The 25853-nt window shown below is 34.0% G+C and overlaps 1 protein-coding gene across 1 annotated transcript; it reads left to right on the forward strand.

Moving 5' to 3' along the window:
* Positions 1-13341: 13341 nt before the first annotated feature.
* LOC147403813 (PLC-like phosphodiesterases superfamily protein) lies at positions 13342-23046 on the forward strand. The gene is made up of 9 exons (XM_086439546.1): positions 13342-13544; positions 13669-13791; positions 13920-14057; positions 14609-14707; positions 14826-15129; positions 15751-15974; positions 16062-16148; positions 17169-17632; positions 22848-23046. The coding sequence occupies exons 1-8, from the start codon at positions 13419-13421 to the stop codon at positions 17352-17354; spliced, it is 1287 nt and encodes a 428-aa protein (XP_086295672.1). The 5' UTR covers positions 13342-13418; the 3' UTR covers positions 17355-17632; positions 22848-23046.
* Positions 23047-25853: the final 2807 nt, after the last annotated feature.

Genomic DNA, 25853 nt, shown 5'->3' on the forward strand with positions numbered 1-25853 from the left:
ATGGTGGGGGTGGTGGTGGTGGTGATGGTAGTGATGGTGGTAGGGAAGAATTGATGATGGAAAATATGGGTGGATTTCATTTTCCCACCTATATGGGTGGGAAAGTGAAATCCATGATTTAGTGGACTTTATGAATGGGGTGGAAAATGAATTTCCATTTCCATATGCAATCAAACATTTGAAAAATGTCATTTTCCATAAAAATTGATTTTCCACCCTATTTTCCATGTGCAATCAAACATACTTTAAAAGTAAATGATTTTGTAAAAATTAAATTTGTAATGGAATTAAACATATAAGGCATGGAGAGTTATAAATACATATATGCATTGTGGATGACCACATGATTACTATTCTCCTTAACCTTCATTTCTTTGTATGTCGTATTAATTGATGGTAACTCTTAGGTTGTGTTTAGATTGAGAGAAATGGAGAGAAGAAAACAGAAGAGAAAATAAATGAGTTTCTCTCCATTTCTCTTATTTGAATTATTAAGTTGGGGAGAGGAGGAGATTAAAAATTCACGAATGAGTACTCTAATTAAGGAGATATGTCAAAAGAACTTAATTGGTTTGTTGTTGGGGTGTGACTATTTTCACTTCTGATGTGATTTTCATTTGTTTTTAGTTGTGTAACCTCAATGTATTTCATTCTCTCTCTCTCTCATCATTTTTTTTTTCTCCGTGGGAAAGTTTAATGGAGAGACTTGGTGACTTCACCGGCGTCGCTGCAACTTCACCGATGAGTTCTCTCTCTCTCTCTCCCTATATAATCCAACGCAAATCTTGATATCAAGATTTAGTATCTGAAAATGAGCTGTGATAATATGACTCACGCGTACTCAATCGACTCCTTGATGTGACAACTCTAGGAATTGTAGATCTGTATGTCTCAGGATACATGATTGCACTTTCCAATTTTATTTTTTTTTTAAAGTGTATCCCTAAGGGGCTGTGTATCCCGAGGCATATAGATTTATAATTCTTGAACTTGTCCACGTCAAGGAATCAATTGAGTATATATGCCACCGGTCAAATCATATTATCAAGACTCATCTCAAGATTATATTAAACTACTCATCTATTGTGTCATGTGGAATAGGTTGTGCCATGTGTCATACTCATGAATCTGTTATCACAGTTTATACCTAATTTATCTTTGAAATGTAATATTTTAATGGACCGGGTTGGATGTTTTTTATTTTTTTGGGGTCCCATTAATTATCCTCATCCTCTTATGTTTTATCTGCAAAACAAGTGAACTTATCAATTATGAGGGGCAATTTTATCTTTAAAAAATATATTTTAATGGACATTAAAAGTAATAATTTAATGGTGTTGGATATTTTGTGTCCAATACCATTGCTTTTATTTTTTGTATTTGTATACCCAAATTCATGAAAATGAAGATCTATTATCCTTTAAGGATATGCTTGATTGCATGGAAAGTCACTTTCCATGGAATTTGAAATTCATGAAAAATTAGTTGTAGAAAATAGGTAGGGTTGGAAAATCAAATTCCATTGTTTGATTTCACTTGGATAAAATCATGGAAAAATATGAGAAAAAAGAAGAAGAGGAGAAAGAGGAAGAAGATGAGAGGAGGGGGAAAGAAAGAAGAAGATGACGAGGAAGAGGGAGGGGGAAAGATGTGGCGATGAAGGTGGCGGCAGCGACGACGATGGCGGCAATGGAAGTAAGTGAGGAAGATGGGGGGAGAATGTGCTGGTGGTGGTGGCGGAGGAGGTGAGGGATAGAGAAGAAGAGAGAGAGAGAGAAGGTGGTCGGAGACAGAGTCGACGTAGCCGGCGATGATGACGACGACAGCGAGGTTAGTGTAATGGTGGGGGTGGTGGTGGTGGTGATGGTAGTGATGGTGATAGGGAAGAATTGATGATGGAAAATATGGGTGGATTTCATTTTCCCACCCATATGGGTGGGAAAGTGAAATCCATGATTTAATGGACTTTATGAATGGGGTGGAAATGAATTTCCATTTCCATGTGCAATCAAACACTTGAAAAATGTCATTTTCCATAAAAATTGATTTTCCACCCTATTTTCCATGTGCAATCAAACATACCTTAAAAGTAAATGATTTTGTAAAAATTAAATTTGTAATGGAATTAAACATATAAGGCATGGAGAGTTATAAATACATATATGCATTGTGGATGACCACATGATTACTATTCTCCTTAACCTTCATTTCTTTGTATGTCGTATTAATTGATGGTAACTCTTAGGTTGTGTTTAGATTGAGAGAAATGGAGAGAAGAAAACAGAAGAGAAAATAAATGAGTTTCTCTCCATTTCTCTTATTTGAATTATTAAGTTGGGGAGAGAAGAGGAGATTAAAAAAAAAGGTGAGTTTTCTTTCTTTCCATAAGTGTACAGAAGATGAGAGAAACCTTTTTAAAATTATAATTCCAACTCTGGCCTTAGATCTATTTTTAAGGTATTTTAAAATTTTAAAGTTGTTCCAAGTTCTCTCTTGTCGATCCAAACATGGTGACGAGAAATTGAATTTCTCTTCTCTTCTCTCAATTCAAACATAGCCTTAGATTTTCATCTCCCTCTCAATATTAGTGTAAGCCTATAAATAGAAGTGTTAATAACATGAATGAATATAATTCTTGAAGAACAAAATTTCCTCATATTTTGGTGTCTTGCAATTTTTCTTACTTCTTTTAATTTTATAACACGCTATCAATTGGAGTCTCTACTTATTGATTGCTAAGAAGACTACTTCTTTTATTATTTATGAAAATGCAAGAAAACTATTTTTTTTTTTTTTTTGTATGTTTCATGTTGTTCATAAATTAATAAAAATATTTTGCTCTCGATTTACACATACAAAGAGATAAGGTTAAGGAGAATAGAATCATGTGGTCATCCGCTACATGTATGTGTATTTATAACACTACCCTTGGTTGACCACAACAAAGAATATTTACAAAATTCTTCCTTGGATTTCCACCACTCAATGATAGAAATAATTATTTCAATTTTAGTAGAGAATAAGTGAATAGTACTTAGATTTGGGATCTGGTAAAAGATGAGAACTACTATTAACACATTGATTTTTACTTATTACACCACAATTCCTTAAATTATTTATCATACTCCAATTAATGATTGAAATACACTCGTTAAATATTATAAAGCTTAAGGTTCGGTTCAAATTATTATCTCAACATTATAACACTCGTTTGAATAATTTCAACAGTTTTTTAAAATCAAAAAATAGAAATCTAACAAAATAAAATAAAATTGAGAGAGCTTCTCTTGGCAACCCAACTTTTACTTATTCTCAATCATGCATGTATAATCTTAATTTTTAATCGGGGTGTAATAAGTAATTCATCACTTTACCTATCAGTGCTCCAATCAAGTGACGTATTTATCGATGGAAGATATTTAAGTGGGTGATGGGTCTAGCAACATTGTGCTTGTTTCATTATGATGATAAAGCTGCAGACATAGGTGATCTATCAGTCCAACCGCCCGGTTCATTATCATTACCAAATGTCTCTCTGTAAATGACTACATTACCCTTAAAAAAAACCTCTATCTCTCACATGCAAAGAAAAAAAAAGATCAATATTGGACCCACTCTTTTTGTTTCAATATAAAAATGGTATAAGATTTAATATTCTTATGAATCTAGTGGTCAATTTTAATTGGTTTACCAATCGGGGTTGAGCTTGATGGTAAGACTCGGTGTGTTCCCCAGGTCTTGTCTTCGAATCCCCTTCCCACCACCTTGTGTGGCACTTAAATGGGTTTGGGTTAGTCCCCTTAAATCTCATATGGGGTTGGTCATGCGGGGCCCCCAAGGGAGATTAGTCTGTCACGCTTACGTGAGAGTGTTGATGGGATACTCCCTCGGTTACAAAAAAAAAAAAAAAAAAATTAATTGGTTGCATTATACCACTAGTCGCTCTCAGGTTGGTGTCAGGGGTGGATTTATAGTGGGGGCACTTACCCCATAAGAATTTTCAAAATATATCGATTAATGAATTATTGCAACAGATTTTAGCAACGAATAAAAAAATCTGTCACTATTGTCCTTCAAAAAAAAATTTCACTCTTAGTTGCCCTCACAATTTTTTTTATTTTTCACTCTAATTATATCTCACAATTTTTCTTTTACTCTTGGTTGCCCCCACATGAGCAAAATCCTGACTCCGCCCTCGCTGGTTGCACCACTTTCTTAAAAAATATACCTTAGATTTTATAACTTGCAAGTAGCACTTCATTAGGATAACTTACTTGTTTATTTTCTTGATTCTCCTCGTATACTCTTTGGCACCAATTGCACGGTGTTGATTTTTCAAAATTTACAATTAGAAATTGATAAGAGTATGTGATTGGATTTCAATATTGAATATGTACTTAAGACTCATAAAGTCATGTGGGTTACTATTTTTACCCATTCTTGTCTTACTCACTTGTAATGGAGATGGATATAACAATAATCTATAACCATTAAAATCTCTAAAATAAAATGATGATTTTAGTGAGTCCTCATCATTTCAAATTAATTGAGTTAATATGACTTTATTTAGTGGAAATCTATCTTGATCCTTTAATAAACTAATCAAAGAAACAGATAAAGTCTTTTTTTTTTTTCAAAAGAATTATTATAGGTTAAAATGGTTAAAGAAGAAGAAAATTAAAAGAGTCTATTTGGATAGAAAGTAACTTTTAACTAGAGAAAGTAACTTTTAGAAATTAGAAAATAATTTCATTTTGCTTTTTAAAAAGTTAAAATTTTTACTCTTTAAAAGTAGTTTTCGAAAATAAATCTAAACAAGCAGTGTAATGGAATAATACAAACTGAGTGTAATGGAAAAAAATTTAAGTGATAGAGTGCAATTAGTTATGTGTGGTGTGCAACTAGTCGATCTCTAATTTTATTGTCTTTCTTCTTCTCTTACTTGCCCAGAATGTCCTTCAAACTTTATTATATTTTCTCTTCTACCTCCATTTCCTATAATACCTTTTTAATTTTATTACCTTTCATCTTCTTCCCCTTTCTCTCAATAAAATACCGCACACTATATTATTTTTCCTTTTTTAGCCCTTAACCCCAAAGAAGAAAGTATGGTAGGCATGAGCAAACTCTAGTCCATGTAATAAAATACAACGGTTGTCTTCCCAATGTTTATCCCCTCACAAAGAGAGGTTCAAATTCAATCTCGTTTGTATGCATCTCAACGACAATTTTCATCTTTATCCCTTATTCTCTCTCCTCCTTTTCAAGAATATCCTTCCAACTTTATACATTGTATTCCTCATCTTCCTTTTTCAATTATAACTTTCTAACTTTATTGTTTTTCCTCTTTTCCTCATTTCTCTAATAATACCTATAAATGTCTTTTTGTGGATAGACTCCTTACACCTTGAATTGTAGCGTCAATATTGAGTTCCTCGTCCTTCTGCAGAACTAGGGATGAAAAACGATCTCGTAACCAAGCCACTAATACATTTGACGAAAAATGATCTCAAGCTATAGGAGATCGAGTATAGCTAGAAAATTGGAGGGGATTTGAAGAAAAAGGATGGGGGGAGGCGGGATTACTAGTAAGGCGTTTTAGGGATGTGAATGTGTTGGGCTGACGTTGAAAGATACGATACGAATGGCGGCAATTGAAGATATCAGTCTAAGGGAATTATGAACCAAACGAAACCAACATTATAAGAATTGAATTGATGACATTGAGAGTTAATTAGTCGGGTCGATTTGTGTGGGGGAAATTCTGGAATAGGACACGTGGCATGAGTTTGAGCTCGGAAGTATCTCCAAAGCTTGGATTGATGGAAAGTAAGCCCGACAGATTGAGCTCCTCGGGTGCGAATAAATGATTGAGCTCGGACCTTAGCCACCGGTAGGTAAAATGGTACGGGTAGTGGCAGCATAGGTCGGTTGTACGGATCTGACATATGCGACAGTGATTGACAGCATTCACAACTCACGTCATCCCAGAGGTGGCAAGGCAGTTGCAACAACTCCTGCAGCTGACATGTCAGGGAGTGGGCTAACTGCCCAAGGTCACTTCAAAGGATGGCACAGAAACCGAACCAGACAAACGCCTATATAAGGAAGAAAACTATGGGTAAAAGGGGTTCGAATTCTTCTTCTCTTAAAAACTACACTGATCAATTTGTCTAACTTGATCGTCGGAGTGGGCTGATTTGCAGGTCCGCCCGAGCCTAGAGAGAAGGAAAGTGTAGAGCAATTTCGTGCATCTACAATTTGCATTTGCTAATGGATATTAAAATTATTTATCATATATTTACTACTAAAAAGTCAAGCCTTCGATGATATAACAATTTGTTTGTTTTCTTCCATCTCTATTGCCTTCAAAGGTACTTTTCATATCCTTTTCAACAGGCTTCTAACCAAGCCATGCATCTGGTTGTTTCTAACCAAGCCATGCATCTGGTTGTATTACAAGCGTAGTAATCATCTCTATTCAAGTAAAGAGGTTTGACACAAGTTTTATATTCCATATTCTAACCCCATTAAGTTACTAGTTACTACAATATATTGCATGGCCTTTTATTTATATGGTTGTTAATTCCAATGAAAGAAAAATGATTCATTCATTTATAAGAAAAGGCCAAAAGATAGGGATAAAATCATATTTGTCCCTAAAGCTTTCCCTTTGAGTGATCATGGCTTACAGATCCCAAGCTCACAAGGCCCGTTGGTACATTTGTCACTTCGCTGATCTTCTAACCTTCGTAATAATGCTTCATTTTTAAAAAAAAATTTGTATGCTGAGCAGCTCCAATGCATACTTCATCCCAGTCCCCATCCCCTCTCAATTGTCGTTTTGGAGTGCTAAACCCATTCAAAGGGTCTCCAACATAGTCGTCGTCTCCTATTCTATTTTGGAGAATCAAGTTTCAAATTCCAAAATGGAAGATGAGATCTAGGATATCTATTTTTGGCTCCATAAATTTTCATCTCCCAATTGCTATTTTGAAAAATCATTTTGGATTTTAGTGTCTTTAATGCAGTCACCATCTCCATCTCCATCTCCATTTTAGGTTGAATTAAAAAATATTAGAAATATTTATGGATAAGCCTTTTGAATAGTACAGTTGGAGTGCAATAACCCTTTAAATATCCAAAATGATTATCCATAATGGGATGAACAACCATTATAGAAAATCTTTTTTCTTATAAGTAACCATTATGGAGTTTCCCCTTGGAGTTACTCTCACTCATTAGTTATAGTTTCATTTTCATCTTACAAGGTGTCATTCGATTAACCCAAGGGATTAGCTCAGTGACAATTTTGGACCAATAAGAAGTTAATGCACCTAGGTCGTGAGTTCGATACCCGCTATGAGCATTAATTCCTTAGGGTGCACCCTCACTTACCTGGTGCATGTGATGTGTGGGCGTTGCACGTGCCCCAGGATTAGTCCTTGGACAAGACCATGGTTTATGGACTAGGTAAAGCCTAGATACACGCCCAGTCTGTTGTTTGTCGGAAAACCCAGTTATAAATAAAAAATAAAAAAAAGTGTTATTCGATCATTTCAATTCAATGATGGTGCCTTCTCTATATTATCACTAATATGCAAATCAACAAACATATTTGGCTAGAGTGGCTGCAACGTCAAATTCCAAGAGTTATTTATCATTAGTTCGGATTCAATGTATGATACAAAAAATCAAGCACATCTCACAAGTGTGCTCTTCTTGTACCTTTGAATTCTATTGGAGAATGGCAAACCAGGCTGATGTTATTTAGATAGATTGGAGCCCGTTGAAGGCAATTTCTACATTATTTTTGATAAATCTTGTAATATTCCTCAAGAACTCCAGAAAAGTATTCAAGGATGTCCAATATGTAATTATATTCTTGTCTTTGATTATCAATAGAGAGGAGGGGCCCTTCACAGCCCAACTTACCAATTGAAGAAAAAAATGATAATAGTCCAAGATGATGTTCACCTGCGGACCGCAGTGGGCCTACCCAAACCAAGTCAAGCCCCTTGATAATTGTTTAGTTCTAAGATGTGTCATAAGGAAATTTTGGTGTGGCCATAGAGGTTCTTCTATTGTTGGTGCTAGTCATCCCTTGCCTACTCGTTCTTCTATTCTTTTATAGTGAAATCCATAACATCCAAATCATCCTCTTTATTTACTTCACTACGTGAAAATTGGAAAATTCAAGAGGCCAAGGCTCACGAATTTTAGAAATCGAATTTCAACGGCTCAAGGCCATTTAAATTTTTTATGTTCCCAAATTCGATAGCTTAGAGCCTTCGAATTTCTCTCATCCTCCATTAACTTGACGGTTTTAATCTGTCAAAGAAGAAAAAAAACAACTATGAAAATTTGTATGCTTGGTCCGTCGAATTTTATGAAATTCAACTGCCTTTAGGCCACCAAGTATGGGCTTTTTCCACATTGTACTTGATACCTCATAGTGAAGTCGCCATCCCATAGCGATTATTAGGCGTGGTTCTTGATTATCAAACATTGAAGATTTGTGGAACCTAGTTTTGATTCTAGACACGAGAATGTGATTTTGGCTCCTTAACTTATAGACCCATACAAGATGAACTAGTTGATAAAATGATAAGTCGTCTATTAAATCAAAATTATTGTGAAAAATGTAGTGATGGGACTTCACCCAGTCACTTGTGTTATTAATTCATGAAGATATATGAAAAACTATTGAATTATTGAAAATAATATTATATAACTTCTCATAATAATAATAATAATAATAATAATAATAAATTTTAAATAAATTATCAATTTTTAACGAAATATTGAATATATACCCCAAGTTATATACTCACACTTTCTGCATTCCAAAAATTTTCCATATTCAAAATTATGAAATCCCCAACTAAGTTTAATAGTTTGGCTGGTATCACTTTTAGGAGTAATTTAAGTAACTTTAGATAGATGGACTCTTATAATAGGTGGTATTAGTTTATTATACAAGCATCATTATATTCTTTATAATTTTTCATAGGGTTGGGTTCTGGGTACACACATATATCTACAACGTGTTTTGTCCTAGTGGCTAAAAATTTCGGATTGAACTGATTTTTAGTGATGATGATATCAATGATGAGGAGATCATCCTCACCAAAAATCAGCTCAATCCGAAATTTTTTACCTCGTCAAAAGTGATTTATAAAAAATGGACGGTCCACGATTCTTCAACTCATAAATATGGGTTAGAAGTTTTAGAATTAACTGATTTTTGTGGGGATGATCTCCTCGTCATAGAGATCATTCTCACCAAAAATCAGCTCAATCAAAAAATTTTAATCCACATAAGACAAAACACATTGTAGATATATGAGTAGATATGTGTGTACACAGGTCGTAATCCTTTTTCATAAGTTTATTTTCTCATCTTTCTTAAATTAGTTGCGTACCAAGTAGACTTAGTTTCTTTAAGAACAATTGCTCGAAAAAGAGTCAAAATTAAAGGATATATAAAAGACTAATGATTTTGTAACTCAACTTGACAGCATGATTCAAGAACTCACCGACGTGTCATGCACAAAGAATCGTAGATTCTTTCACTCAGGATACAAAATTATGGATGACAGGTCGATTATGTATCCTGAGGGACAGAATCTACGATCCTTTGCCCCATGCCACATCGACGAGTTTTTGAGTCATCCAGTCAGGTTGAGCTACAAAATCAACACTCTAAACGAAAGACTCGGACTCCAAGAGTGTTCCTTTCCTATAAAATAGGTTAGGTGTCTATATGCCACTCTTCAAAGAAATAGTCACAATCCATCTGTGATAATAACATCCATACCCCATTATTTATTTATTATATAAAACATTTATAAAATCTCTATTTTACTATATCTAAATTATTTCTTTCAAACCCCCCCCCCTTCCCGCGCACGCCAAATGGCAAAATAATCTCCTGATGTGGTATGTGCTAGAACCATAGATTTTATGTCACAGAGTACACATATGCACATCTCCATAAAATCTATGCAGATGTGTATTCTCAAGGCATATAATATATGATTATAGTCCATGCCACGTAAAGATAGTATTTTGAGTATGCCCCGTGGGGGAGTCGATTATCTTGACTCTTGAAACAATAAACAATTATGGGATGGCGGGAAAGAAATACGAAAAATTACATGATGCGGGCACACTTCACAAGGCAAAAATAACTTTAATAAACAATTGATCCCCCACTAATTGTGGAGCACCACATTAATACTATTTGGGTAATGGACATTTTATGGGCTTGATTGGATATTTTGGACTCAAGCATTTTAATGCCAAACTATAGTAATTGTATTTCAACTTTTGTATTGGTAGCCACTGACCAGGTTTCAACTTTAATGGACAATTCTTTCAAGATTGATTATGTACTTCTAATTTAGAGAGATTTTATTGCCACACCAACTTTTGCTAATAATTAATGAATTATCACACATCTTAGGGTGGTATTAGCAAAAGTTGGAGTGGTAATAGAAGCTCTCTTAATTTATCAACTCAGAATAACTACCAAAATTTTTTTTTAAGAAATATCATTATATAACACTTAGAAGGTGGTATGTGTAAACACACATGCATCAAAAGAATATTGATTAGGATTTTTGAAAATTACATCGTAAAAAAGATATTTTTGTAATTTTACAAAATAAACAATGGATTAAAAAGATCGTGGGTTGCACTTTTTTCGATTTTTGACCAAAATGACTTGATTATATTAAGTTTAAATATTAAAATAGGTGCATTTTTTTGTGCCAAACCTCTTCTACTCTCCCTTCTCTCATTATTAATAGTAATAATAATTAAAAAACAATTGAAAACCTAAATTTCTTAAAGATGGCCACGTTGGAAGTTTCAAAAATAAATAGATAAATAAAATCTTTGGACCTTTAATAAAAAATAAAAATAACTCTTAAAAGACTTATCCCCATCAAACTTGGATTCTTGCAAGTTTCCTAAAAACAAATCTTTAGAAACCCAACCATGTTGAAGGCAAAAAATAAAGAATTTATTTTGTTGAGGGATCCCCAAGTTAATTAAAAGTTTCCGACAAAATTATAATAATAATTCTTAGAGGTCCCTTACACTGAAAATTGAAAGTTCTAAATATATATATATATATATTCACCTTGAAATTTGAAGATTCAAAAAGTAAAAATAAAAAGCTCTCAAGAATTCTAGAACCCTACCCCCACACCAAAACTACAAAAACATAATTCTTTAATGGATCCTTAACATTGGAAGATTTTTTTTTTTTTTTTTTAAGAAAAAGAAATCTTTTATACTTCCCACATTGAAGTTACAAAAAAAAAGAAAAATTCTTAAAGAAGCCCTACGATATTTAAGATTGATTTGTCGTTAGTGGTTTTGAATTAAAATTTTGATTTTTTTTTATTGCATGCAATGTCAATGTTCTTCTTTGTTTTTTATTTATTTATCGATTTAATAAGAACCTTTTTCATTTGTAGTGCTTTTAGATTTTCATTTTTGAATATTGTCATTATGTTAATTTTTTTCCAAGAAGTGTTAGGATTTACATTTTTAGTATTTAATCATATTTTAATTACTATGGATAACCATCAATTCATTATTTTTATCATTGAATTTTAATCTTAAGTTTCAGGAACTCAATAGTTGTTCATTTTAAACATCTTGGATTAAGTTCAAAAAATATTTTTGAATTTTTTAAGATAAATTACACTTTGACCCCCTATAATTTGATTTTATTTCATATTAACCCACTTAACATTTTGATAATTGCACTTACCTCCCATTTCGTTAACATTATTAAAATTCAATTATTATTTTACTAATTATAATTGGCCCCGCTAAGCATTCATATTCTTATGTATGAACCCATATTTTCAGAATATATTTTTATTTATCAAGAAAAATAATATTTAAAAAAGAGTAAAATGATGTTAATAAAAATAAAATTCATTTTTTAAAATATTTGGTTTATGGGCAAGTTGATGAAAGTGGGTAAATGAGTCTTTTAGATAACTAACTATAACGGAGGTAAGTGTAATTATCAAAATATCAGAGAATCAACATGAAATTATGCCAAACTATAGGGGGTCAAATGTAATTTACCCTTTTTCTGTTAAATCTAAGTTTTGAATTCTAGAATGTTGTTGTGCTTGATGTGTTAATCCATGTCGGCCAAGCGACCTTTAGTAAGATTAGTAAGAAAAGTATTTTTCAATAATAATATATATATATATATATATATGGGAAATGTTCAGCACCCTAAGTTTTACCACACACTTTAACAAACGTTTTTTGTCCTACATGGGTTATAAGTTTTGGAATGAGCTAATTTTTGGTGAGGATGATCTCTATGATTAGAAGATCATCCTCCCCAAAAATCAGCCCATTCCGAAATGTTTAGCCCCATGTTTACACGTTGAAAAATCGTGGACCGTCCATTTTTTGTAAATCAATTTTGATGGGGTTAGAAGTTTTGGAATGAGCTGATTTTTGGTGAGGATGATCTCCTCACCATAGAGATCATCCTCACCAAAAATCAGCTCATTCCGAAACTTCTAACCCATGTAAGACAAAACGCGTTTGTTAAAGTGTGTGGTAAAACTAAGGGTGGCGAACGGGACCCTATATATATATATGGGAAATGTTCAGCACCCTAAGTTTTACCACACACTTTAACAAACGTTTTTTGTCCTACATGGGTTAGAAGTTTTGGAATGAGCTGATTTTTGGTGAGGATGATCTCTATGATAAGAAGATCATCCTCCCCAAAAATCAGCCCATTCCGAAATGTTTAGCCCCATGTTTACACGTTGAAAAATCGTGGACCGTCCATTTTTTGTAAATCAATTTTGATGGGGTTAGAAATTTTGGAATGAGCTGATTTTTGGTGAGGATGATCTCCTCACCATAGAGATCATCCTCACCAAAAATCAGCTCATTCCGAAACTTCTAACCCATGTAAGACAAAACACGTTTGTTAAAGTGTGTGGTAAAACTAAGGGTGGCGAACGGGACCCTATATATATATATATATATATTTATTTATTTATTTTAAAATACTAAATATTTATAAATTTAATATATTTTTATTTAACTCGATTATAAATCGAACCCCAAGAGTTTTCAACTCGACTTCCTAGACATTCGAGTGATCGAGTCGAGTTTTCGAGTTCTCGAACTATGCATTAATTCCTCGTGGTCCCACCACGTGAAAAGCATCTGAAAGAAATTAATTAAATGAAAAAAATTATTAAAGATATATTTAAAAAAAAAAGTAAAAGTAAATTATTATTTAAAAAAGAAAAAGAAAATAAAGTTAGTAAAGCTTTGCTTACATTGTCTCCAAAATCCGCATTTTTCGGTTTCTTCCCCTCCCTCTCTCTCTCTCTTCTGCATCGTTTCCTCCAATGTTAACCTGTTTCGCGGACCACCGAAAGAAATGGAGATCACCACCTGATATATTTCTCCTTCTCTTCGTGATCTCAACGTTCTTCGTCATCACTACCACTTCATGTTCAAACGGGAATTGCAAGGTTGGTTGGTTGGTTGGTTTGTTTGTTTGTTTACTTCTCTCTCGCTTCAAATCATACTTAAGCAAACAAGATTTTTCGACTTCTCTAACACTTGAGAATCTAAAAAAATTCAAAATTTTCACAGCTTCAAGACCCATGTTCCATGGCCAACGACTGTGGGCCTGGTTTGTACTGTGGAAACTGCCCTACAATGGAGAAGAATCAACCCATTTGTACAAGAGGTCAAGTAATTCAACCAACTTCAATTGTAAGTTTTCTTCCCTTTTTTTAATTACATTAATCCCAAAAAAAAAACTTAATTTAGCTTTTAATTTCAATTTAAGTGTTGGGATGTGAGCTATGGAGAAATGGGTGTGTGTGTGTGTGTTTGCGCAGATTAATGGATTACCCTTTAACAAGTATACATGGTTGGTGACCCATAATTCGTTCTCCATTCTCGACGAACCGCCTCTCCCGGGTGTCCAGAGGATTACATTTTACAATCAAGAAGACTCTGTTGCCAATCAATTAAGGGTATTTATGAATAATACATTCTTATTGTCAAAAGTTTTGATTGTGTGTGCGTGTGTGTGTGGTTTCATGGGTAAGCTAAGCTTGAACCCACGACCTCAAAGTTGCTTTGCAATGTGTCAAATCAACTGATCTATGGATGTAGGCCCCTTGTGTGGGTTTTTATTTATTTATTAATTGTATGTGTTTTGGAATTTTGGGTCTTGTTTATAATCATGTGAGGAGGCATTTATGAATGATCATCTTTTATTTTCGTCAAACATTTTGATTCTGTTGTGTGTGTGTGTGTGTGTGTGTGTGTTTATTATTAATTATGTGTTTTGGAGTTTTGGGTCTTGTTTAGAATGGTGTGAGGGGGTGTTTATGAATTATCTTTTCTATTATTGTTCAAAGCTTTAATTCTGTTATGTGTTTGTTTATTAATTACGTGTTTTGATATTTTGGGTCTTGTTTATGAATGATTTTTTTATTATTGTCGAATTTTTTTATTCTGTAGATTGGTTTTTTCTGTTTATTAATTATATTTTTTTTTTGGAATTTTGGGTCTTGTTTAGAATGGTGTGAGGGGGTTGATGTTGGACATGTATGACTTCGAGAACGATGTTTGGCTCTGTCATTCACTGCGTGGGCAATGCTACAATTTCACTGCTTTCGTAATCTACCCTTCTTCTTCTTCTTCTTTTTCCTTCAATTTTTTTCATTATTTTTTGTTGTTTATAGTTTTGATTTCTGTAAAATGGGCTTAAATACAATCTCAAGGAAAAAAAATAGGAACCGGCGATCAACACCTTGAGGCAAGTGGAAGCATTCTTGAGTGAAAACCCGACAGAGATTGTGACCATTATAATTGAGGACTATGTGCATGCTCCTAAAGGGTTGACAAAGGTGTTCACAGATGCCGGGTTACTTAAGTATTGGTTTCCAGTCTCAAAGATGCCGACCAATGGTGGAGATTGGCCTAGTGTGTCTGACATGGTTGTGGATAACCATCGACTTTTGGTTTTCACCTCTATAGCTTCAAAGGAAGCTGATGAAGGAATTGCTTATCAGTGGAGATACATGATAGAAAATGAGTGTAAGTACTAAACAATTTTAAGATACATACCTTTTTTCTAGTGGTGTTCTTAAGATCATGGTCACCAAGTCAGGATTTGGGAATAAGTTGGCAAAGGAAAAAAAATAAGGTAAAATTGGCAAACATTCTGAAAAAAAATTGAGCTAGGATTAGGACCATGTAACTGTTCGTACTAGGCGTTGTTCTCATATTATATAATCAAATACCATGCTAAGTTACAATAACAAATCACCAATCCCCAAATTAAATTACAACAAGTAACCACAGGTCTAGAATTCAATCAAGGTTTATATTGTTCAAAATATAATGTTATCGTGAGTGTAAGCTAAGATTCATCAACTGATCAAAATCAATTCATCTTCATTTGCTTCATTGATAAAATGATAACTATCATCTTTATCAAGGTCATCTTCTCTTATTAGTGCATCAAGGACATCTTTTATTTTATTTTTTTCGATATATTTCAAAGTTCATGATTTAATTGTGAAGTTCTTAAAAGTCGAGACTCAATGAAAAAGTCACAATTAAATCGGTGAAGGAAAATGTCACGATTTAATCGCGACTTTTTCAATAAGTCACAGATTTTAAGTGACTATGCTTATAATATGTAATATGTTTCAGCTGGAGATCCTGGTGTCGTGCAAGGTTCATGTCCAAACAGAAAGGAATCACAACCTCTCAATTCAAGAAGCTCATCTCTGTTTCTACAGAACTACTTCCCAACTTTCCCAATTGAAAACGAAAGTTGCAAAGAGCATTCGGTTGGTCTTATTGAGATGATTGGTACTTGTTATAAAGCAGCTGGGAATTTGATGCCTAACTTTTTGGCCGTGAACTTTTACATGGTATTGAACCTTTAACTTCTAGAAAGGGAAAATATAGAATGATATATACAAATTGATTGCTCTAACGACAAGATTAAAATTATGCAGAGAAGTGATGGAGGAGGTGTTTTTGATGTTGTGGACAAAATGAATGGTCAGAGCTTATGTGGTTGTAGTACTGTCGTTGCATGCCAGGTTTGAGCTTCTTTACCTTCAGTTTTATATCTCGGACTCTGCTTTCTATTTAATGTTATCTATAGGTTTTCTCACTTTCCTTTATAAAGAAGAAAAGGTCTACTAGTCACAATTAGAGAGGATGGGAAGAAGCCTTTCTCCTTGTTGGTAGTAAACATAATGCGCATGTTTTAGGTTAATAGTAGCCACCATAGTATTAAATTTCAACATATTTCTACAAAATATTCCGAAATATTTTAACGACAGTTTCTTTATGTATATATTTCAGTATTCATTAAATATTTTGATGAATAGTGAATTTTGACCAAAATAATTGAATGTTACGTAATATGTAAGTTATCGGTGAAAATATTTCGATGACTAGTAAACTTCGACCGAAATAATCATATAAGTACACGTACACAATCATTCATGTTCTAATTAGTTAGATGTATTAGTAACTTATTCTACATATTTAAAAGATAAAAATATATATGATAATGTGAGAATGTATTTTTTTAATAGATTATAATAATGTGAGAATATAGTACATATAGTTTGTTAATTTAAGAAAGTGGTACATATTAAGGTACTTATGGTTATTTGGTATTATTATTCTCGTTTTGAACAAGCATATAATTTTTTTAGATGCCAGACTCTTAGATGCTCATGCCAACATGTAACAAAACATTACTTATCTTCATTTCCATAATTCATATGGTTGTTTATTATAGTCTGTTTTCACATATGCTTTATCATTTCCAACACTTCTAATGAAAACTTCAGCAATATTTCCATCATTTTCTTAAATTTGTAAAAATTTCCAAATTGGTCGAACAAATTTCACGAAATATTTCCATTTCCAAGATGACCGATATAGATATCAAAATCAAAATTTAATACCTTGGTAGCCATCTGGTCTTAGGTTTGTTCTTGTTTTTTTTTTTTTTTTCTCTATTCCTCTCCTTTTCTTGTGGTCTGTTCTTCTCTATGGGTGAAATTCTTCTTTGTGAAAATCGCTCTCTTGATGGGATTTTGCAGGCTGGGGCACCAGTTGGATTTTGCAAGAACATTACTTCATCTACTAGAACCCCTACTTCTGCAAGTAATGGAGGCAGTTTCTCCGGATATGTGCAGTTACAAGGATCTGCTTCAGCTGTCCATCTTCCAAATCTCTTACTTCTCAACCTATTTTACCTTCCATTAATGGTGGTGTTGTTATTGTAATTAAATCTATAGACATCAGTCAGTAAATAGTTAATGAGCTTCTCCTCTACAATAGGCTTCTATACTTTTATTACATAACTTAGTTCAAGTTGACTGCATTTTTCCCTTGGTTAGTGGAAGGGCAGACATCATTTTGTATCAAGGTGTTGAAGTTACGGAATGTGATTCAAGGGATGATGATTCTTTAAAGTTCTCAGACCATATTTCGTGATGAGCTGTGTGCGAGAATGGGTGAAGAGAGAATTTGGAACTACCAACAAATCCGATCAGTAGTTTAGGTATGATTCACTTCAGATCTTTTCTCCTTGTGTTTAGCTTTTCTACAGTTTCTTGCTTTCGTGTTTAAGATAATTATTTATAATCTTTTTCTTCTTGCTTTACTGAAAATCATACACTTCAAACACAATTCAGATCCATTTGTTTACATTTTACTGTTTGGCAGAATGGGGACTTGATGCTAGACCATTATTGATTTCAACTTTCTTTCCAATGAATGCCTGTATTTTTTTTCGGTTGAATCTCACGTTTGAGCTCATATTGGTTTAAATATCATCATTTGTATGTGCACTGTGCTATATTGACTCAATCATTATTACATGATTGATCATTTTCTTGCCAATGGATTCATGTTGCCGACCCCAATAACTGGGATAAGTTGCAAATGATGATTACTTAGTTGTCAATGTCTTGCATTGTGCATCCTCGACATACAAATCACACGGCATTCTTCTAATTTAGTTGGCTCTGCTCCAGCAAATTGCAAAGCTTCATTGTCTCTAATTCAACGAGTTGATCACAATTTTGCCTCTTTTGGTCCCCTTTGTTGCTGAATACTAGCACCCACATTGCCGCTGCCGTGTCATTGTCTCCTCCATGTTCCTTGGATGTTGCTAGTCTATAAGTAAATATCACCATCTCATGCTGCCTTCTGAACCTCGTTGGTTTAGGACCAATAATATTGTTGATACCATTTTTGTCCCTCCTTGAGATCATGGCACGTGACTCAATTTGGAAAACGTTCCATGTGGTAGGAGCAAACCCAATCATGTGAGTCAAGAAGAGTTGAACCTGGGTAACCCATGGACGAGCATTTGCACAACAAAAGGTGTCTCAAACCACTCTTTACTACAATGACGAGCAGACATACCTCTTGGAAAATGCAGGGGTGGCATGACTCCAACCCTGGTCAACTAACTTGGAAAGTATCATGTGCTTGGATACTCAGTAAAGTCCGACTGAGGTTTTCAGAGCCAATCCCTTTGCCAAAAATAGCATGGACAGTTAGAGGGTCACCACGAGCTCGGATCTTCATCCAACTCAGCCTAGTTTGGTCCAACATAATAAAACAAAATATTTAAGGAGATCCAAGCTTTCTCCTTCATTGAAACTTCACATTTAATGTGGAATCTACCTTAGCCTATTAAAGGGTTTGAGATAAGAAATGCTTTGACAAACATATCCCCAAACAGTGAGATCCCACCAACCATGCATCAATTGCACTGAGACATTGTTAATCACACTTATTTGCTGCATTAATGAGGCATGGGAACAACTCCCAAGGAATACAAGATGAAACCTCCATGCCTAATTTGTCCAAGTCAACAAACCTTAGGTATCCTACCTAGATTAGTTGTGTGGTGACACTTGTCCCTGGGCAGATATATAAAAACCCCTTTCAAGACTGAAGGGGTTCAAAACCTGAAATCTTGCATCCCCTAGCTAAGCTTTGATACCCTCAGCTCATTGTCTTCATCTACCCAACTATGTATTTGTCATTGCTTTAATCATCCATTTGCCTTTTATACTAACTTGACCGAAGTTTCATTTACAAGCACCACATCAATGTCTCTCCTTCAATCCTTCTCACCTTGTTGCCAACCTGTGAACAAATTGGAAGCCGCAACCTTAGTAGAATTATATGTAGTACCCCAAATTCTAACACGAACCCCCATGATTTTGTATTAGAATTCAAGGCATTAGATAACATTCCCCATAGATGATATTGATATAAATAGACATCACATTATTTGAGTGATAGAATATAGCAATGAAAATAAAATCAACCTATTATAAAATGTGATAACAATCCCCACGAAAAATATCAGAGTTCAAAAGTATACTCCAAAATTGGACTCAAAACAATAAGTATAGAAATGAAATGGCATAATATCGCCAGATTTACAAAAGCCTCTCTCTAACACTGAGTCCTACCCTTGTACTCAAAAAAAAAAAACAAAAACAAAAACTCTAAACTTGAACTGCAATCAAACTAGTAGTAGCAATAGTCCTCTCATGGAAGCGGACTCTAATCATCAATATGATCTACTGAAGTTTGGAACTCCTCCAAGGTCTCCCCCTGAGTCTCCTTAGATACGGGTGGATATGCACTTGTAATGGTAAGGTGAGTAACAGGGGTTTCCCAGCATGAAATCAATCGTTCTAACATCTATTTACTTCATTCAACAGGTAATCATACTAAAACATTGCAAGTTTCTCAAAGGAAAACAACAATAAAGATTATATAAGAAATCTATTGGAAATGTAAATAAATCAATTTAAACAACTGTGAATAAACCCATTTAAAACGGCATGGCATCTCTATAGAATTAAATACAACCAATGATAGTGTAGTTGATAAGAGTGTTGAGAATCACGACTAGATACCTTTCAGTCAGGATAAAATTGCGCCAGTACTTAATCCGTGTGGAATCTCACCGTTGATTCCTAATTTTGTAGTTCGTCGTTGCGCTTACCATGATTGGATGACCATTTATCCGGTTCAGGTTGGCCGTTGGTTGTAACCATAAGGTACAAGTCCTTTCACAAAGTGTCAATACGTTCGACTGCTCTAGATTGTTAATGATCATTGACTAGCCATCTTTATCTATAAGCTTATTTGGCAAACTTATTATTCTCGAATCACTTCTACTCTTTCACAAACTTCCTTTACGTTACATAGTTCACTGCTAACGATAGAAAGGAATCTCTCGGGTGTCAGGTGTAATGCTACTCTCCTATGCATCCTATACTACATAGGAGTTTACCATCCCAATTGTATATCCTAGAATAACATTTCACTCCGAAAATACATTATAAATTATTCTTTCAGGCATTCACATTCTATAAAAGATTCTAAAGTAGCTACTGTATATACGTTTTCTTCATTTTGAAAAAAACAAAAATGAAAGATAATAACCAAGTATGTGGAATGGATATCCAGTTTCTACCATGCAAGTTTCCAAGCAATGAAACATAAATGCATCAACATAAATAATCGTGCTCATATAGAAATTTACATAAACATTCACATCGCCTTGTGATAAAGGATTTAAATTTTACACCTAGATAACTACTCTCCAACACGCATCCATTGAAAGACTACACTCTCATTTCACAACCACAACATCGCACCCCTAATGCGATTATCAAAAAATAATATTTTCCTCATTCAAACCAGCAAGTCTTGTCATGTGTCAATGTTAAAGAGACTAGCCAATTAGCTAGGTCATCATCATCATTTCATATCACAATTTTATAATTAAGATCGAAGGTAAAAGAACAAGATCTCCATTGAGCTAGCCTCAATTGCGCTCTCAAACCTACCATGCCACTTGCTCCATCTTTAACAACAACTAAAGGATCATTGACTTGGTGGTCTAGCCCTCCGCTTATCATGTACATCTAATACGCATGACCTTACGCACATACATTGTCCTACATGGACCCACAAAGTTGGATTCTATGTTTTTCTACTAAACCAAGGTTAACAGTGACTTTTAACATTCAAACAGTTACGTATCTCCATTTTTTTAGTGTTTGTTATATGCTCTTCAGAGGCACTTATAAAGTAATCTCAAAAAGATAGCATTATGGTTATTTTTTAAGGCCATAGTCGTCACTAGAAAATATGGAGATGTGAAACATCGACATAGAAGATTACTTTTTTTGTGGTGTACTCTCTGAAGAGGAATCAGTGTAGTGGTTGAAAATTTGTATAAGGTTACTGCCTTCTCTAGTTCTTGAAGATGAGATGTTTTGCCATCTCAAGGAAGATCATTCAAGACGAAGGGAAGTTGATTAGTACGGGACTGGTTAGGGTCCACGATATTGGAAAGAAATCATAGGATTTCAAAGTTCCTCAACCCGAGAGTTTGCCAAGGAATCAGAAAGTCCATAGAAGAACAATTGTTAACTCCTCATAAGGACAATTGACCGAAGAAATACATGTTTTGCAACTTGTTGACAACAAAAACGGCAGAAGAGAAAAACCATGGAGGTTTTCATGTGTAAGAAGTGGGGAAATTTTAGACCAACTTTGGATAGATTGATTCTCTTAAAATAGAAAATCAAAATTGTTCGGAGAGAGCGATGGTTCAAGTAGAATCTTGAAATTTAATAAAGGAGATGGAGAAGAATAAGGCTCATGGTTCATATGTGTTCTCTATGGCCTTTTATAAATATTGTTGGGACATTTTTGGAATTGAATTTATAAAGGTAATTCAAGAAAAAAACAGTCCTTGATTCCTATTCCAATATCACTTTTATCTCCTTGAAGCATGAATTTGAAATGAGATCGGGAAAGCCAGGTGCTGTGTGCAAAGTTGACCTAGAAAGAAAAAAAAATCTTATGATCGTGTCAATTGGAGTTTTCTAGCCTATAAGATTGCCACGACGAGTTTCAGAGAGGAACGATGAAAGTGGATTCACAAATGTTTTACATCTACTTTTCCATATTCATCAATGAGTCTCCCTCTGGTTATTTTTAGGGTGCTAAACATTTGAGATGGGGAGATCTGCTATCCTTTCATCTTTGATGTTCTTCTCAAGGCCCAAGGCATGATGGTTTCTAGAGTTGTTAATGTTGGTATCTTGGATAATTTTTCCAATCAGCACTCTTAAGTTCCGTTTTTTAATGAGTCGTGATAATCTGACACCCCGCCTATGACATACGCCCCCATCACAGAACCGTAGATCATTTGCCTCAGAATACACAAGAAAAAGATTTATGGTTCTGTGATGGGGGTGTATCACGTATGTCAGAGGGGGGCGTCAGAAAATCATTATTCTTTTTTAATACATGTTTCATATGAAGCCATTTGAATTTCCTAGTTCTTTTTTCCTTCTTCCGCTGTGCTTTCTTTATTTTTAAGGGAGTAACATGTGTTAATGTAAGTATGATCTCCCCATATTTTTTGTATTTTTGTATCACCATAGTCAGAATTGGCGTTCCTGTCGAAATCTTGATACTTTGCACATGTCTCACATCTCCCAGGTAACACTGCTGATATTTGCTTTCAATTGCCTTGATCCATGCCCCTATACGTTAACAGCTTAGAAATAAACTCAAATGGAGAGACTGCATAATCAATTTGCTTGTATAAATTCTATTTGTATGATTCATCTTAAATTTATTTGTTTTATTGAACACCTACCCATCTTCATATATGAATCTGTTCGTTTTGTTTCATTGCTTGTATTGGTGTGTGTTTTCAGGTGTCGCATTGAAGCAGTTGAGATGTGTGTTGTACAAGGTGGGGAGAAGATTATATGGCAGTCTAGGTAGGAACTCTTCCATTATCATCAGTGGGTTTTTCCATATGTATTCGAAACTGACTACGTTGTTTGGTTTGGATTGTTAGATTCTAATCTTGGATTATCAGAATCAGATTACCGAAACTGATTTTTTAAGAAACTGATTTTGGAATATATAATTACGATGTCCGTTTGGCGATATTTCTAAGATTTTTGGACAAAATATGGTTTTTACCTAAATGCAAAAACAAAACAAAAAAAGTCACCCTAGTCGAATATCACAAGAATAGGGTCCTTCATCATTTCTTACAGTGTTTTAAAAACTGGACCAGACCAATGGTCCGATTGGATTTTTAAAAAAAATTGGTCCGGCTCAAAAATGAGCCGGTACTTTATAAAGAACCATTGGGTTTTTTTCAAAAATCAATGGTTCAACCATACGAAACCGTCAGTTCTCATGAACCGGTTCTTCCAAAAGAAAATATTATCAATAAAAGACATTTTTATTAAGACTTTATAAGGATAAGAAGTTGAAAACTTTTGTAGATTTGAAGAAAATATTTAATTCTATTTGTTTGTTTTTTTCATTGATTTGCTAAAAGTTCAGAAATTTTTCTTTTCTTTTCATGCTTTTATATATTTAAAAGGGTAGCGCTCTTTTGATAAAATCCTAAACAAAGTATTTTGTCTTGTAGGGGCTAAAAGTTTCAGAATAGGCTGATCTTTTGTGAGGATGTTCTCTATGGTGAGAAAATTATCCTCACAAAAAATCAGTCAATTCTGAAATTTCAAACCTTAGTTTATAAGTTAAAAGAATTGTAAACCGTCAATTTTTTACTTAGTTTGTAATCACTTTTCATAGGGTTAGTGGTTTCAGAATTGACTGATTTTTTTGTAAGGGTGGTCTACTCTATAGGGATCATCCTCACAAAAAAAATCAGCCCATTTCGAAACTTTTTAATCATAAAAGACAAAATTTTGTCTAGAATATTATCTAGGATTTTGTCAAAAGAACGTTACCCTATTTAAAAATTGATTAGTAAATACAAATTGGTCGAGCCGGGCAAATTTTGGTTTGACTAATCCGGTTTATAACATTGGTTTCTTATTTTAGCCCATCTATGTTTCTAAGTATTGGAGAATCACTTTTATAATCTGAATAAAACATAATGGATTTTAGAATTGGATAATGGGTAAGCATCGGATTCTAGAATCCAGTAAAAAGTGAAGTTTATAAGGGTATTACAAGAATTTGATCATTGACTAGATAACATATTCCTGAAAAATTACCATTTCAGCCAGGGGTGGAGTCAGGATTTTCTTGTAATGGGGGTAAACTATAGTTAGTTGTATAGTTGAAGAACTTGAAGATGAATGATTTTAGGGAGAAATTTACAGGTTTTTGGTTAGAAGTTGAAGAAATGCATATTTAAGTAATTTTTAATTAGTATATGAGAAGGCCCAGTCAAAAAGAAGAAAATAAATTAAGATGAAAAATAACAGAAATTAGCAGATTTTACGTGATTCCTTAAGATTGAACCACCCACAGATCCACACCGATTTCACTATGCGGAGAAAATTCTTCTACAAAGTCCACCTTTCACCAAATAAAGATAAATATACATAATTGAAGGACCGTACCAAGATGACACCAAGAAATATGGAAAAAACACGAGAAGAAAAGACCAAATAGACAATTGCTAAATTACAATGTAAAAAAAAAAAAAAAAGATTTGATCAATTCCCCACTTGGTTTGCGCAAGTGGTAGAATTCTACAACAAATATCACCTTTGATCCAAAGGTGGTCAATAGTTAAGGATCTTATCCAACACTGTAACCCAAACAAAGAAGAATGCTTTCGATGGGAACTCATGATCACCTTTTCACACAACCTTCTTATACATATTCTTAATTATGTTAATTTGGGACTCCTTTCTTACCCAATACTCACCAAATTAACTCTTTAGGTACTTTGAAAGCATGATTAAGAAAAAAAAAAAAATTGCATCGGCAAGGGGATGATGTAATGCATAAGTAGCAGATGAAGTTGATAGAACAAGAGATGAAGAATCGCATTACTCAAAAATTGTGAAGCTCTACAAGTAGAAGAGAAACTCGAGAACACCAAAAGATCAAATAATATATATATATATATATATAGGGAAATGTTCAGCACCCTAAGTTTTACCACACACTTTAACAAACGTTTTTTGTCCTACATGGGTTAGAAGTTTTGGAATGAGTTGATTTTTGGTGAGGATGATCTCTATGATTAGAAGATCATCCTCCCCAAAAATCAGCCCATTCCGAAATGTTTAGCCCCATGTTTACACGTTGAAAAATCGTGGACCGTCCATTTTTTGTAAATCAATTTTGATGGGTTGGAATGAGCTGATTTTTGGTGAGGATGATCTCCTCACCATAGAGATCATCCTCACCAAAAATCAGCTCATTCCGAAACTTCTAACCCATGTAAGACAAAACGCGTTTGTTAAAGTGTGTGGTAAAACTAAGGGTGGCGAACGGGACCCATATATATATATATATATATATATATATATATATATATATATATAGGGCAGATCATGGGACATATGTAAAAACAATGGTTTTTCAAAATAAGGGTTAGAAGTTTTGGATTGAGCTGATTTTTTGTGAGGATTGTCTCTATGATGAGAAGATCATCCTCACAAAAAATCAGCTCAATCTGAAACTTGTAAGTCCATCAAAAGTGGTTTACAAATTATTGGTAAAAAATCGATGGCCCACATTCTAAATCACTTTTGATGGGGTTAAAAATTTCAGATTGGACTGATCTTTTTTTTTTTTTTCAGGATGATTTTCTCATCATAGAGATCATCCTCACAAAAAATCAGCTCAATCCAAAACCTCTATAACCCATATTTTGAAATTTTATTATTACTACATTGTTTCTACACATGTCCCATGATCAGTCCCCTATATAT

Source organism: Akebia trifoliata, chromosome 4, assembly GCF_017979445.1.
Source record: "Akebia trifoliata isolate Shusen 1 chromosome 4, ASM1797944v1, whole genome shotgun sequence".
NCBI classification, from domain to species: Eukaryota; Viridiplantae; Streptophyta; class Magnoliopsida; order Ranunculales; family Lardizabalaceae; genus Akebia; species Akebia trifoliata.